Source organism: Thamnophis elegans, unplaced genomic scaffold (assembly GCF_009769535.1).
Source record: "Thamnophis elegans isolate rThaEle1 unplaced genomic scaffold, rThaEle1.pri scaffold_123_arrow_ctg1, whole genome shotgun sequence".
NCBI classification, from domain to species: domain Eukaryota; kingdom Metazoa; phylum Chordata; class Lepidosauria; order Squamata; family Colubridae; genus Thamnophis; species Thamnophis elegans.
In genome coordinates this window covers 81541-97518 of record NW_022473593.1, presented here as the reverse complement: position 1 = coordinate 97518, position 15978 = coordinate 81541, and the positions used below count along the sequence as shown (strand labels likewise).

General features: G+C 46.0%; 1 protein-coding gene across 1 annotated transcript; it reads left to right on the top strand.

Moving 5' to 3' along the window:
* Positions 1–6368: 6368 nt before the first annotated feature.
* On the top strand, positions 6369–14981 carry LOC116523245 (lysosomal acid glucosylceramidase-like). Its single transcript, XM_032238337.1, has 10 exons — positions 6369–6432; positions 6576–6770; positions 6871–7020; positions 8321–8457; positions 9370–9542; positions 10645–10885; positions 11964–12188; positions 13295–13458; positions 14384–14509; positions 14873–14981. Exons 1-10 carry the CDS (start codon positions 6369–6371, stop codon positions 14979–14981), a joined length of 1584 nt encoding a protein of 527 aa, XP_032094228.1.
* Positions 14982–15978: the final 997 nt, after the last annotated feature.

The window sequence follows — 15978 nt, the reverse complement described above, 5'->3', positions numbered from 1 at the left end:
AGGTGATTGATTGATTGATTGATTGATTATATTTGTATGCCGCCCTTTTCCCCCCGAAGGGGACTCAGGGCTCACAATTCAAATCAGGGAAGAGGGTACAGACAAAAAATAAAACATAATAATGCATAATTTAAAAACACACAACAGTCATACCATTCGAGACGGGGGCAACAGCTCTTTAGCCCAGGCCTGTCGGAACAGCCAGGTTTTAAGGGCTTTGCGGAAGGCCTGGAGGGTGGTGAGGGTTCGAATCTCCACGGGGAGTTCGTTCCAGAGGGTCGGAGCAGCCACATAGAAGGCTCTCCTCCGGGTAGTCGCCAGTCGACACTGGCCGGCAGATAGAATTCGGAGGAGGCCTAATCTGTGGGATCTAATCGGTCTAGTGGAGGTGATTGGCAGCAGGCGGTCTCTCAAGTACCCAGGTCCAATAAGTGGAATGGATAATTTTCCCAAGCCTCTTTTCAAAAGCATCCTAACTTCTTCCATAATGTATATTTTCTTGTCTAGCCTAATGTATACCCCTCCCTCCCTCCACCCTCCCCCCAACCCCCCTCCTCCTTCCCCCCCCCCGACTTCCCAGAACCCGTACACGGTATGGATTTTAACAAACACAGTCTAAAATCTATTGAGAAAAAAGAAATAAAGAAATTAACGACATCTCTACATTGATCTTAGCTTCTTCTTACTGAGCTAGCTTTAAACAATTTAAATCATTTCTGATCTTAAGCATAGGCTAACTGGAATTTCTTGGTCCCCTATTTATTTTGTATATAGTCAATCCATTTTTTCCAGTCTCGTTTATATCTCTCATTTGAGTGATCTTTAAGATATGCCGATATTTTAGCCATCTCGGCTAAGTTTGTGACTTTCAATGTCCATTCTTGAGTTGTAGGCAAGTCTTCCTCCTTCCAGTATTGCGCCACCAACAGTCTTGCTGCCGTTATTAGGTGCAGAATCAAGTTAGTCTCTACCACTGTAAAGTCAGTACTTATACCTAGTAAAAATAACTGAGGAGTAAACTTTATCCTTCTTTTAAAGATATTTTGCATAATCCACCATATTTTTATCCAGAATGCCTTAACCTTTTGGCAGGTCCACCATATATGAAAATATGTAGCATCGAGAGAACCACACCTCCAACATTTAGGCTGTACATTCGGATACATACAAGCCAGCTTTTTAGGATCTAAATGCCATCTGTAGAAGCATCCTAACTTCTTAACGTGGCTACAATTGCATGTTTATTGTTAGGGCGAGGTGTATGTGTTTACATTGTTGCCTTCCTCTAGACCAGGTCGTCCGTGGACCACTGGTGATCCACGAGAAAATGTTGGTGCTCCGCAGAAAAATTACTTGCATTTTTTATATTGCACTCAATCAGGGGTCCTCAAACTACGGCCCCTGGGATGGATGTGTGCAATGAACGCTTGTGTTGCTGCAGAAAGTCTCCCCCTTTGGGGTCTTTTAGGGGGTGTCGGAGGGGGGGGCAGAAAATTCCCACTTGGGGTCTGCTTTGGCCTCCTGGTGGGGGGGCTTTGGGCGAAGGCTGGAGGGAAGAGCCCTGGTGGCGAAGAGCTGGAGGGCCTCGTTCCAGTGGGACTCCAGTGGGTTCCTACCGGTTCGCACCAGTTCGGTAGAACCGGTTCGTCAAATCTACCGAACCAGTTAGAGGAGGTTCCACCAGTGGACCCGGAAAGCAGGCCACACCTACAGAAGAGGTTCCAAAAATTTTTGAAATTCACCACTGACACACACAGACAGACTCACACAGAGAAAGAGAAAGAAAGGAAGAAAGAAATAAAGAAAAAGTGAGAGAGATGAAAGGGAAAAGGAAAAAGGGATAGGGAGACAAAAGGAAGGAGAGAGGGAGAGAAGAGAGAGGGAGAGAAAGAAAGAAAACACATGGCCGGCAAGCCACTCCCACCAGGTCACATGGCCGGCAAGCCACTCCCACAAAGGAGGCCACACCACAGAGTAGGTTCGAAATTTTTTTTGAAACCCACCACTGGGCCTTGCGATGCCCCCGCAGGTCGTCTTTTCTCCTCCTTTGCCATTTTCCCTCGCTGAATTTGGAGAAGAGAACTCAACTTTTTCATCCGACGCCTCTCGAGGTGGAGAGAAACACCACCTTGCCCAGTTTGCAAAACGCGGTTTTTAAAAAAATGGGGGGGAGGGGGAGATAAATTTGTATGGAATCGCCGGATGTTGAGGTCACTTCAGAAGAGATGAGCGTTTTTTATTGGCGTCAATCGCAAATTGCTGTGCGTTTAACAAAAAAATCTCAGCTATAAATTTCTGAGTCATTTAAAAAATTCATTTAAATTTAGTTAAACTTAGAATATTACACATAAAATGAAGTAATAATAGTTACAGTCATGTAAATAATTAACAATGATTTGTGTGTGTGTGTATTTATGTATGTATGTATTGTGTCACAACCCCCTGGTATGCCCAAATATGGGAGGGAGCATACTGCTTCCCTTTTCTGTCTTCAGTTCACCCTAGGAGCCATCCAGGCAGAAAGCCATATTTTTCATGTTACCTTTGTTACATTTGTGTTGATAAATAAATAAAGGGAGACTAGTATAGATCCATATCAAGCTATTTAGCTCTCATCAGCTAGCCATACCCTTACTGGGAATCGAACCTGGGCTGTATTACATATCAGGCAGTTGTATTAGCCACTAAGCCACAGGCTCTCCTCCCTTATCAGCTAAGCCAGGGAAATAGGTGAGTATTGTGCCACAACCCGTGGTATGCCCAAATATGGGAGGAAGCATACTGCTTCCCTTTTCTGGCTTTCGTCTCACCCTAGGAGCCATCCAGGTAGAAAGCCATTTTTTAAAATGTTGCCTTTGCGTTGCATTTGTGCTGATAAATAAATAAATAAACCCAGGTTTGAATCCCAGTAAGGGTATGGCTAGCTGATGAGAGCTAAATAGCTTAAAATAGATCTATACTAGTCTCCCTTATTTATTTATCAGCACAAATGCAACACACACACACACACACACACACACACGATTGATAATATGAAATTTTATATAAATTGTAAGTGAGGACTATGGAGAGGATACATAAAAATTCTGTAACCAAAGATAAAACAATTTTATACAGAATAAAATATAAAGCTGTAATATTACTGGATGGTTTTGGGATGATGTGATGAAATGCCATAATGTAAATTTATTTTAAACTTAGAATATCTCACAGAAAAGGAAGTAACAATGGTGGTAGTCTAATAAATGTTTAATAATGATAATAATTGTATGCATATATTAGATGAATAATATGAGATTCTATATAAATTGTAAGTGAAGACTCTGGTGAGGGAGCAACCAAACGACATGCTGTATGTAATTGGAGGATGTTTTTTTTAATGTTTATGTCTGTTTATGTTTGTTTGTTCAAAAATAATTTAAAAAATGAAAAAAAAAAAGAGAAGAGGATCTCTGGTGTTTTTCAAGTTTGGAGACATTTTCAAGTTGGCTGGACTTCAAGTTCCACAATTCCCCAGCCCAGCATGGGGAATTCTGGGCATTGAAGTCCACCCATCTTAAAGTTGCCAAGTTTGAAAAACACTGGTTTAGGATATTGTAATGGAAACTTGAAAACTAAGATGGCGGCCAATAAATTTGATATACATTATATATATAAGAATAGCTGTCTGGGGTCTGTCTGTCTGTCTGTCTATCTATCTATCCATCATCCATCCATCCATCCATCCATCCATCCATCCATCCATCCATGTATCTATCTATCTATCTATCTATCTATCTATCTATCTATCTATCTATCTATCTATCTATCTATCATCTATCTATCTATCTATCTATCATCTATCTATCTATCTATCATCGATCTATCATCTATCTATCTATCTATCTATCTATCTATCTATCTATCTATCTATCTATCTAACAGGATGTTGGTTAGGGAATTCTGCGGACACTTAACGAGCAATTTTCAAACGTGATTAGCAAAGGAAATATAAAAGTCCCAGAGTCCTTTTGAAGGTGTTCAACTCCATTTTAAGGACGAGGCCAGGGGTGGGTTTCAGGCGGTTCGCGGCGGTCCTCGCGAACCGGTTGGTCGGTGAACCCGGAAGTAAGTAACCTTCCGGGAATGCCGAAGGATCCACCCGCCCGCCCGCGTTTCTTACCCGGTTTTGACGAGTTCTGCGCTTCCACGCATGCGCAGAACGCATACAGCGCCTGCGCGATCCTCCAGGAGCAGCTGGAGCATCGCACAGGTGCTAGTACGCATGCTTGCACTGCACACGTGCACGAGGACGCCACCAGCCCCGTTCCAACCGAACCGGTTGGAACGGGGCGAGAAACTCACCCCTGGACGAGGCGTATTTCTTCCCAGTGTTCCCGTACCATTAAACGTGCGGGAGATTTATAGTCCCTTGTGAGGAGCAGCTGCCTGGAGTGCTTTTGGGCAATCTCAAGTCATTTCCTTTTCTGGTTCTTCATTCCATTGTGGTTGCTTTAACATTTCTTTCCTGGAGGTCTGACTTCGCTCAATTTTTTAATAATAATAATAATTGACATTTGAAGGAAGTTTCTTAATTGCTAATGTTCTAGCCAAGCCAGCTCTCATATTGGATGAGTGCCATACATTTATTTTTTTTGTCCCAGAGCTGCCAAACTTCCTTCCCAGCACAGAGGATTTGAGCCAGTAGCTGAGATATCCTGATTCTTCTTCGGTTCTCCCTGGAAAACAGCATCACCTTTCCAAGCTCTGGAAAAAAAAATAAGGCATTTGATAAGGTAGGAATACAACGTACGAACCCGTGTTTGTTACAGTGCCAGGGAAGGAGTTGGGGGGGGGGGGCGTTGCAGGATGGGAGAATGGAGAGGAAAAAATGATTTCAAGATCGCGGAATGGGGTGGGGGGAAAGGGATTTCAGAATGGGAAAAATTTCAGAAGGTTGCAAATTAGGGGAAATGTATTTCAGGATTGTGGAATGGGAGGGGGGAAACAGGATCACCGAGAGGGTAAAAAGAAGTGTGGCCAGGATTACCAATTGGGGGGAAAGTATTTCGGGAATGCGGGATAGTGATTTTAAAGAGAAAGGAAAAAGTTCCCCTCGCACATAATATGTGCTAGTCGTTCCCGACTCTAGGGGGAGGTGCTCATCTTGGTTTCAAAGCCGAAGAGCCAGCGCTGTCCGAAGACGTCTCTGTGGTCATGTGGCCGGCATGACTCAACGTCGAAGGCGCACGAAACGCTGTTCCCTTCCCACCAAAGGTGGTTCCTATTTTTCTACTCGCATTTTTAACCTGCTTTCGAACTGCTAGGTTGGCAGAAGCTGGGACGAGTCGCGGGAGCTCCCTCCATTATGTGGTGCTGGGGATTTGATTTTAAAAAAAAACAGCCTGAAAAAAGCCTCGAAAATGGGCTGAAAAAAGCTTTAAAAATTGCCCAAAAAGCCTCAAAAATGGGCTGAAAAAAACTCAAAAATGGGCTGAAAAAAGCTTTGAAAATGGGCTGAAAAAAGCCTCAAAAAGGGGCTGAAAAAAGCTTTTAAAATTGGCCAAAAAATCCTCAACAATGGGCTGAAAAAAGCTTTGAAAATGGGCTGGAAAAAGCCTCAAAAATGGGATGAAAAAAGCCTGAAAAATGGGCTGGAAAAAAGCTTTGAAAATGGGCTGGAAAAAGCCTCAAAATGGGATGAAAAAAGCTTTGAAAATGGGCTGAAAAAAGCCTCAAAATGGGATGAAAAAAAGATTTAAAAATTGGCCAAAAAAGCCTCAAAAAATGGGCTGAAAAAAGCCTCGAAAATGGGCTGAAAAAGCCTCAAAAATGCGCTGTAAAAAGCCTCAAAAATGGGCTGTAAAAAGTCTCGAAAATGGGCTGAAAAAAGTCTCGAAATGAGTGGAAAAAGGCCTCAAAAATGGGTGAAAAAAAAGCCTAAAAACGGGCTGAAAAAGCCTCAAAAACAGACTGAAAAAATCCCCCCAAAATGGCTGAAAATGAGGCACGCAGAGGCCAAAGTCATTTTTGTTGTTTTTCCCCTCTTCTAAATTTAAGTGCATCTTATAGTCAGGCATGTCTTATAATCCGAAAAATACAGCAGCTTTTTTCAAAGTGTGGTTGTAACTTTGAAGGGTCACTAAATCATCTTCTTTTAATAACCCATAATAATAACCCATAAGTCTGGGCAACTGAATGAAACTGAGTGTTTGCTGGCTGGATGTTGGGGGGGGGGCTACGTTTTGCAAGATATATATTGGAGCGTGGGGGGGGGGAGATTTAGGATTTGGGCTGCAAGAGTCCTTCCTACATGAATAACTTAAGAGCTTTGCCAATGATGCCCACTCCCTTCTCTAAATTTTGCAGGCTGATGTGTCAAGGGTGCTATGCAGAAACTGGATGTTTTGGCTGTGCTGTTCCTCGTCCCCCTAGGGATGGTCGAGGCCGGAGGTCAGTGGGGAAGCCTTTGGGAAGTCTCCTGTGGATGGAGCCGGAAGGAAAAGTGGGCAGGGCTCCATTGTCCTGGTGGGTGGGTAGGGGTCTAAATTCACCCCCTTTTCTCCATCTCCTGCCCATTTTTGCCCGCTCTCTAGCACGCCAGCCCTGCAGTCCTAAATTCCTTGGCCAAAATGCCATGGTGTGCGTTTGCAACGCAACGTACTGCGACACGGTGGAACCTCTCTCCCTCCCGGAGGTCGGCAACTTTGTCAAGTACACAACCAGCAAGGAGGGCCAACGCTTGGAGCGGAGCGAAGGGCAAATAGGAAATGCCAGCTCAGGAACTTCAGGTAAACCTGGGGGAAAGGTGGGGGGGTTGGACTAGATGACCTCCAAGGGTCCCTTTCCAACTCAGTCATGTTGTTCCTTGTGTTCATTCTTGTCTCTCAGGTGGGATATTCTACACCTACGACCCCTCCGTTCAGCACCAATACGTCAAAGGCTTCGGCGGGTCGCTCACCGACTCTGCGGCTATCAACGTCCTGCGTTTGTCTTACGGAGCCCAAAACCACCTTCTCCGCTCTTATTTCTCGGACGAAGGTGAGAAAATTGGGAACGACCGCCTGATGAAATCAAGCTAGGGACAGCTGTGTTCTGACCCAAAACCTTCCTTAGAAAGCAAGAAGCAGAGTCTTGCTCTCTGCAAAACCTCTTTTATTTACACGCCTGTGAATTCCTTTCATTCGCAGTCCGCAAGTCTTTAGCAAACAGTCTTTCCGAGGAATCTTTATCCACATGAACCTTATCTCGCTTGGAGAGCTGCCAGATAACTAGTTTCCAAACGCAGGGCAAGGCAAAAAATTGTCTCTTATAGTCACAAACAGAACTTTCCACTCTTGAACCAACCGATGGCATTATTATTATTATTATTATTATTATTATTATTATTATTGTTGTTGTTGTTATTGTACAATTGTATCACAGCGGCCAGTTGTTTCGCCGGATTTGGCATTGGTTACTAGTCGGGCTCCACCCATCCATCCAAATAATAATAATAATAATAATAATAATAATAATAATAATAATTATTATTATTATTATTATTATTATTATTATTGGTGGACTTAAGTTTTGTATTGTGATGCAGTGGCTCAGTGACACTGCTTGTCGATCAGAAAGGTCGGCAGTTTGGCGGTTCAAATCCCCAGCGCCACGTAACAGAGTGAGCTCCCGTTCCTTTCCCAGCTTCTGCCCATCTTGCAGTCTGAAAGCATGTAAAATGTTTTTCAGCCCATTTTTGAGGCTTTTTGGGCAATTTTTAAAGCTTTTTTCAGCCCGTTTTTGAGGCTTTTTTCAGCCCATTTTTGAGGCTTTTTTCAGCCCATTTTTGAGACTTTTTTGGCCAATTTTTAAAGCTTTTTTCAGCCCATTTTTAAGGCTTTTTTCAGGCTGTTTTTTTTTTTAAAAAAAAAATCGAATCCCTAGCGCCGCGTTAACGGAGGGAGCTCCCGTGACTTGTCCCAGCTTCTGCCAACCTAACAGTTCGAAAGCATGTAAGAAAATGCAAGTAGAAAAATAGGAACCACCTTTGGTGGGAAGGGAACAGCGTTCCGTGCGGCTTCGGGAGTTGAGTTATGCCGGCCACATGACCCCGGAGACGTCTTCAGAAAGCGCTGGCTCTTCAGCTTTGAAACGGAGATGAGCAGCGCCCCCTAGAGTCGGGAACGAGTAGCACATCTATGCGAGGGGAACCTTTTCCTTTTAAGTTTTGTATTTTTTCTCTTCTTTTTCTGACTGTAAAAATTAGGCGACCAGAATATTTCTCTCTCTCCCTCTCTCTCTCTCCCTCTCTCTCTTTCTCTCTCTCTCTCTCTCTCTTTCTCTCTCTCCACTTCTGCAGGAATTGAGTACAATTTGCTGCGCTGGCCCATTGGCTGCTCCGACTTTTCCACGCGGCCCTACAGTTACGGTGACCGATGCGTGGATGACTTCGAACTGAAGTGTTTTGAGCTGGCCCCCGAAGACACCAAGCTTAGGGTGAGTTAGGCTAGACTTAACACCCCCCCACACACACAAACACACTGAGGGGCTTCCAGATTGAGTTGCAGCCTCGTTCCTGCTACCAATATGAGCTGTGGTGTCCTTGATGCAGGGGAGAGGGGAGGAGAAGAAGAGGAGGAGGAAGAGGAGGAGGAGAAGGAGAAGAAGGAAGAAGATGAGGAAGAGGGGGTGGAGAAGAAGAAGGAAGAAGATGAGGAAGAAAAGAAGAGAGGAAAGGGGAGGAGGAAGAGGGGGAGGAGAAGGAGAAGGAAGAAAGGAGGGGGGAAGAGGGGAGGAGGAGGAGGACTGTGGAATCCCAGTGATTGCTGAGCTTGGTTATTTCCTTGCAGACGTTTCATTACCCAACTAGATAATATCATCAGTGTTAGAAGGGAGAGGGGTTCAGGGAGTAACTGAGAAGGGAGGGAGGAGTGTTGGGTCCTTTGTGCTCTCTGAGCTTGGTGGTTTCCTTGCAGACGTTTCATTACCCAACTAGGGAACATCATCAGTCTTAAGAAGGGAGGGAGGTTGGTGTGCCTTCCCTGATTGGTCGAGGCTTGAATCAGACGGGCAGAAAACCAGCACAAAACACCCATAAACGGCAACAGGCGGTCGGTCACAAGACACGGTGAAAATCCCGCATTCCATCCCAGTTTCAACTTCTCCTTTACAGTCATTTGCCTAACAGCCGCCATGAAAAATGTCGATCCGGCGGGTCGGTAACCCGTTTTATGACTGCTACAACTTAACGACTGCAATGGGCAAGCTCCAGGGCTGTCATAACTCAAGAACTACCTGCAGAGTGCCAAGATTAACACGGTCAAAGTCCATAAACCCGCAAGGAGGTTGTGTAAAAGGTCAGGGGTTGATCAGGCGATCCCCGGAGACCGATGTCGTTTCTCTCTGCAGATCCCCCTGCTCCATCGTATCATGGCCCATGCAGAGAGGCCCCTCTCCCTGGTCGGCAGCCCTTGGACCAGTCCTGGCTGGCTTAGGGTAAACAACAAGCTTGAAGGGAAATCCAGGATAAAGGGAAAACCAGGCGACCGTTACCACAAGACCTGGGCCCGCTATTTTATCAGGTAATAAGCAGAGATGAGTTGCTGCCATTCGCACCGGTTCGCCTCAATCGGTTGTTTCAATTCTGTGCGGTTCGGAGAACCAGCAAATCAGACCACTGGCTGGCCGCGCCCCTGCCCATTTTTCAAGCTGTTATTCGCTGTTTTTTTGAGTAAAAACTGGCCTGAAAATGGCCAAGAAAATGGGGGCATTTTTTCAGGCCACTTTCAAGATGGTTTGGGGGCCATTTTCTGGGCTAGTTTCTGCTCAGTTTCTGGGCCATTTTCAAGCCAGTTTTGGGGAGAATTTTGGCTGGGAAAATGGCCTGTTTTTTAACTGTTCTCAAGTTATTTTTCTGACTGTTTTCAGGCCGGGTTTTTGGACCATTTTCAGGCTGGTTTTTGGCCCACTTTTGGCCAAAAAAGAGTCTGAAAACAATCAGAAAAACTACCTGTTTTTTTGGCTGTTTCTGGGCCGATTTCTGGCCATTTTCTGGCTGGTTTTCGACCTGGTTTTGGCCTGAAAAAAATTGCCCAAAAATCAGCCTTAAAATGCCAAAAAACCAGTATGAAAACCAGCTGTTTTCTGGCCACCTTCTGGGCCATTTTCAGGCTGGTTTTGGGGTTGATTTTGGCCTAAAAAATGGCTGGAAAAATGGCCTGAAAAAAGTAAAAAACACAGGCTGTTTTTGGCCCATTTGGGGGGCTATTTTCAGGCTGTTTTTCAAGCTGTTTTCAAGCCATTTTTTCAGGTCGTTTTTCAGCCCATTTTTCTCTCGAAAAAACAGCCTGAAAACAGCCAAAAGAATCAGCCAAAAAACAAGAGAACTTGGCTGGAGAATTGTGGGAGCCGAAGCCCACCCATTTCTCCCATCCTTGCCCATCAGTTCGTCTAAGCCAAACTGAAGTGTAAATCTCTGGGAGATTTAACTCAAACCTGTGGATTTATTTTGATCCCTTTGCCAATTCCGATGGGATATATTACCCCTTTCGGTCAGCCAGAGGGCTGGGAAACAGAGGTTTTCATAAATACAAGGGGTTTTGAAATTTTTTTCTGTTTTGTTTTGAGGGCAGAGATGCCGCCGGCTGAATTAACACGATTGCAACCTTCTCTGTTTGAATCTAGGTTCCTAGATGAGTACGCTAAAAACAACATAACGTTCTGGGCAGTAAGCGCTCAGAATGAACCACGCACTTTGCTTTGGCTATTTTATAAAGACTTTCCGGTTAATATTTTCTCACCGCAACATCAACGCGACTTTATCATTAAGGACTTGGGGCCTGCCCTCGCCGCCAGCTGCCACCCAGATGTTCACCTCATCATCCTGGACGACCAGAGGTCGCATTTGCCAAACTGGGCCAACCAGGTAGGCCTTTGACCCATAGGGCGTATCTACCCGACGACGGGCGGTCCTGGATTTACGACCAGATTTTCCACTGCCGAGCAAAGCTACGATTGAGTGAGCCGCACCCCCGTTTTACAAATGTGTAATTCATCCTTGGGAGTTAAGTGAATCGTCACAGCAATTGTCGTTAAGCGAAACCTGCAGCCGTTAAGCAAGTCCAACTCTCTCCTCCCCCATTGATTTTGCTTGTCATAAAATGGCGACAATCACCTGACCACTACCACCCCCCAGGGGTGAAAGTCCTTTCATTCACAGTCTGCAAGGCTTAGCAGAGGAATATTTATCCACACGCACCTTATCTCACATGGCAAGCTGCCAGATAACTAGTTTCAGAACACAGGACAAGGGAAAACTTGGCAAAGAGTCTCTTATAATCCCAAACACAACTTTCCACTCTTGACACGACGGAAGGGGCGAATTGTTTCCTGCAAAAGGACCCCTCCCCATTCGCTCCTCTTTTGCTTCCCCTGGGAGGGGCCAATCACCTCCAAGGGGTGGCTTTACTCACAAGTCGACCCTGATTTCTTAGCTGTTCTCGTCTTCCGACAGCTCTGCGCAGGCGCACGCTGGGAACAGGCTCCAGCTGTTCTTCTGCCTCGCTGCTGTCCAGCTCCCTCTCTGTCTCCGACGCAAAGCCCTCGTCTGAGTCTTCCTCAGCCCCCATGTTCCTCCCCAACCTCCGCGCTGCCCGATTCTACTGCCAGCTCTGCTAGCTGCTGGCGGCCCACAACAGTAGACCTCGGCTTATGATCACAATCGAGCCGAAAGTCCTTGAGACTGGTTCCCCTCATTTTGCCTCGTTTGACGACTTTTCTTGCCCCAGTCGTTAAGCGAATCGTTGCCGGGGTGAAGTCAGTCGGATGGTCATTAAGTGAATCAGCCTTGCCCCTTTGACTTTGGTTTGTTGGGAAGGTCGCGAAAGGGGCCGTCGTAAATCCCTTTTCTCAATGCCATTGTAACTTTGGTCACTAAACGGGCTGTCGTAAGTGAAAGGCTGGGTGTATTGAGGTTCCTCTTCTTTCCCTCCGTCCCCTGACAGGTGATTGGCAATAGTAGCGCAGCGACCTTCGTATCCGGCATTGGCGTCCATTGGTACGTTGACTTCCTCGTCCCAGCTGGACCTACTCTGGACGTTACGCATCGCCTGTATCCCAATTTCTTTCTGCTCTACACAGAAGCTTGCAATGGTTTTTTGTACTGGGATGTGAAGGTCGCCCTGGGAAGCTGGGAGAGAGGCACCTATTACAGCAGAAATATCCTGTCGGTAAGGGCAACCCTTGCTATGACCTAAACATTGATTTCTTCAACGGTAAGATAAGAGTGGCTGGAATGGACGAGGGATTGAAAAGTCTGCGCAGTTTCGTGGACTTCAAAGGACGCCGGAGCATCTTTGGAAGAAGCTGAGCCAGTAGCCCAAAACTCTGCCTTAAAGAGGGGTGGGCTTGAGGATAGCAGAATAACAGAGCTGGAAGGGACCGTGGAGGTCTTCTAGCCCAGCCCCGTGTTCAGGAAGGAAGGGAAGGGAGGAGGGGAGGGAGGGAGGAAGAAAGGGAGAGAGGGAGGGAGAAAGGATGAAAGGATGGACAGAAGGAAGGAGGAATAACAGTGTTGGAAGGGACCGTGGAGGTCTTCTAGTCCAGCCCCGTGTTCAAGAAGGAAGGGAAGGAAGGAGGGGAGGGAGGGAGGGAGGGAGGAAGAAAGGGCGAGAGGGAGGGAGAAAGGATGAAAGGATGGAAAGATGGACTGAAGGAAGGAAGGAAGAGTAACAGTGTTGGAAGGGACCGTGGAGATCTTCTAGTCCAGCCCCGTGTTCAGGAAGGAAGGGAAGGGAGGAGGGGAGGGAGAGAGGGAGAAAGGGAGAGAAGGAGGGAGAAAGGATGAAAGGATGGGAGGATGGACGGACGGAAGGAAGGAAGGAAGAATAACAGTGTTGGAAGGGATCTTGGAGGTCTTCTAGTCCAACCCCTACTCAGGAAGGGAGGGAGGGAGGAAAGAAGGAAGCAAAAGAAGGAAGCAAAAGAAGGAAGCAAAAGAAGGAAGCAAAGGGAGGAAGGATAACAGAATAACAGAGTTGGAAGGGACCTCAGAGGTCTTCTAGTCCAACCCCCTGCTCAAGCAGGAAGTCCTATCCCATTTCAGACAAATGGACATCCAATCTCTTCTTCACCCGTAACTTCTGGAGGCAGGTTTGGATCTTCAGAGAACCTTCCCTCTCTAGTTCTCCGGGAGTCCAAGAAAGACAGGGGTCTGAAGCTCGATTCTTTCGGGTTTCGCTCCACCCAGAAATGTCGCTCTCCCCCCCACCCCCACCCCCACCCCCGGAATGCAAAGGGAACCGATAAAACCTCCTGATGCTTTTGGCCTCTGCAGAATCTCAACCACTTCGTCACCGGGTGGATCGACTGGAACTTGGCCCTCGACATGGAAGGGGGCCCCTGTTGGATAGACAACTTTGTCGATAGCCCCATCATTGTCAACCCCCTCAAGGATGAGTTCTACAAGCAGCCCATGTTCTACCACCTGGGGCATTTCAGGTAAACGCAGCCGAGACGGTTTTTGCACGGCGCGGAGGAAGCGGTGGGATGAGAAAAAGAATAATTCAGATGCTATAACGTGGTCTCGCCCAGTGACAGGGAGTTCCGCAGGCTGCCGAGGAAGCGATTGGAGGGAAAGGGGGGGGTCAGTTTTATAACCGATGGCTCTTAGTAGATTAAGCAGCGCTTTTCAAGTACCCAAATTCTGATCATTTGACGGTTTTGTGCGGACCAGTCATAAGCCACTTTTCTCTGTGCCGATGTAACTCTGGTCACTGAATGAGTCGTTTGTAAGTGGAGGACTAGCTGAACTGATCTCTCTGTGGTGACTTCAGCTAACAACTCTCTTCTCTCTTCAGCAAATTCTTTTTTTTTAAATTTTATTTATCAATTTCCTATATACGTTCACAATTATATGATCTCATAACTGTTATTAATAATATGTATTTATAACAATTTTTTCCCTGCAGTTGACAATATACTTGAAATTGCTTTCTTACCATCCCATAAATCCATCTTATCTTACAACGGTCCTACTTCTTCTTCCCTCCCTCCCTCTTTCCTTCCCTCGTTTCTTCTCTCCTACTCTCCTTCCTTCCCTCCTTCCTTCCCTCCCTCCTTCCCCCTTCCCTCCCTCCTTTCTTCTCTCCTTCTCTCCTTCCCTCCTTCCTTCCCTCCTTCCTTCCTTCCTTCCCTCCTTTCTTCTCTCCTTCTCTCCTTCCTTTCCCCCTTCCTTTCCTCCTTCCTTCCCCCTTCCTTCTCTCCTTCCTTCCCTCCTTCCTTCCCTCCTTTCTTCTCTCCTTTTCTCCTTCCTTCCCTCCTTCCTTCCCTCCTTTCTTCTCTCCTTCTCTCCTTCCTTCCCTCCTTCCTTCCCTCCTTCCTTCCCTCCTTCCTTCCCCCTTTCTTCTCTTTCTTCTCTCTTCAGCAAATTCATCCCCGAAGGATCCGTTCGCGTTGCTTTGACCTCCCCCTGCTTGTTTGACAGCTGTCAGTTAAAGGCCTTGGCTTTTCTGCGACCCGACGGCACGGCGGTGGTCGTGGTGTTGAACGAGTAAGTGGAGAGGACCTGGAGGGTCCCAAATTGGGAATATTTGTGGGCTAGGAGATTCCTCGGGTGAAGTTTGAGGAATGGAAAAAGAGAGGCTGCCTTGGGAGCAATTAGATAAGAGGCAGAGTAGCCCAGAACTGCATAACAGGCAGAGAAAGAAATTTGGAAGAAACTTTCCCTAGTTTCTCAGTCTGTAAAACAGACAGCGAGAGATTTGTACTTCCAGACTTGCAAAATTAACGTTAGCTTTCCAGATACGAAACAGACCCAGACGAGTTAATTCTACTTTATTGTCAGAATCTTACAATTCTGAAAGCATAAATGTCACACCTTTCCTTTGACCGGAATTTAATCTTCTCGTTTCAGCTGGTTTGTCGATATTTCTTTCACTATCTTGGACCATCAGGTGGGTTACATTAAGGACCGCGCGAGAGCTCACTCCATCCAAACCTACCTGTGGAGGAGGCATCTTTGAGGTCCTGAGATGGGGAGATTTGCTTCTTGTTCAGGAATAGCGGGCTCTTCCCTGCGGGAGCCCGCTATTCCTGAACAAGAAGCGAATTTTCTTCCCCGAGTTTGACTTTGAAGAAGCTGCCTCAGCTAAACCAGTGGGATGTCAGCCTGGTTGATCCACACAAGGACTATCACAACAGCTGTCGGATGATGCTCAGTCTCCAATCCCTTGACACCGTCTGTTGAGCTAAGAGCATATCGACGATGCTCAATGAGGCTCCTTGCCAAGCATGGGAGTACCGTAACTTTCTTAATTAAAGACATCTGTCTGCAACCTGATTTAAGAGCCACCCCTGAACCATATTCCTCTTCTGGTCTCCTGTTATAGTGTGTCATTCCTACTACTTGTGATTCCCAAAACCTTGACTTTTGGACTGTTTGACGAATCTGACTTGGCTCTCTGAACTTAGGACTGGATTGAGACTGTTCTTCTGCGCACTCCTGTTGAGAACAAAACTAATTTAATTTACTGATTGCTGTTTCTTCCCTTGTCTGCTGCTATCTGCTCAACCTTGAGTAAATGGACTTCCTGGCCTAGCAACTCTGTGTGTGTGTGTGTGTCTCCTCACACTTACAACGCGGTTGTTAAGTGAATCACTGCAAATGGTTGTAAGGCGAGGATGTGAAAGGGATGCACAGCAAGGGTGGAAAAGTGACAAAATCACTTCTAATCTGAGGATTGATTTTGTCTCACTTTAATCGTGAGCGAATCCAAACTTTTAACTTTGGTCATATAAACCCACTTTGAATTCCTTCCTTTTAGTTGTCACGATCTTTGAATCCCTTCAAATAAACTTCCTGGAGTCCCTTAATTTCAAATAATGTCCTAAACTTCTCTGTTATTTTTTTTCTTCCCTTTGTCCCTTCTCATAAAATTCTTCAAAGCTTTAATAAGCTTCTTTCCTAAATGCAATCTAGGAAAAATGCACACCTTGCTCTTCTGGTTTCCATTCTGCCTA

Excerpts from the sequence above, each read along its gene's own strand:
- LOC116523245 (XM_032238337.1), top strand. The coding sequence starts at position 6,369 with ATGCAGAAACTGGATGTTTTGGCTGTGCTGTTCCTCGTCCCCCTAGGG. Across the intron at positions 10,886-11,963 it reads TGCCAAACTGGGCCAACCAG|GTGATTGGCAATAGTAGCGC; the intron begins GTAGGCCTTTGA and ends GTCCCCTGACAG. Across the intron at positions 13,459-14,383 it reads TACCACCTGGGGCATTTCAG|CAAATTCATCCCCGAAGGAT; the intron begins GTAAACGCAGCC and ends TTCTCTCTTCAG.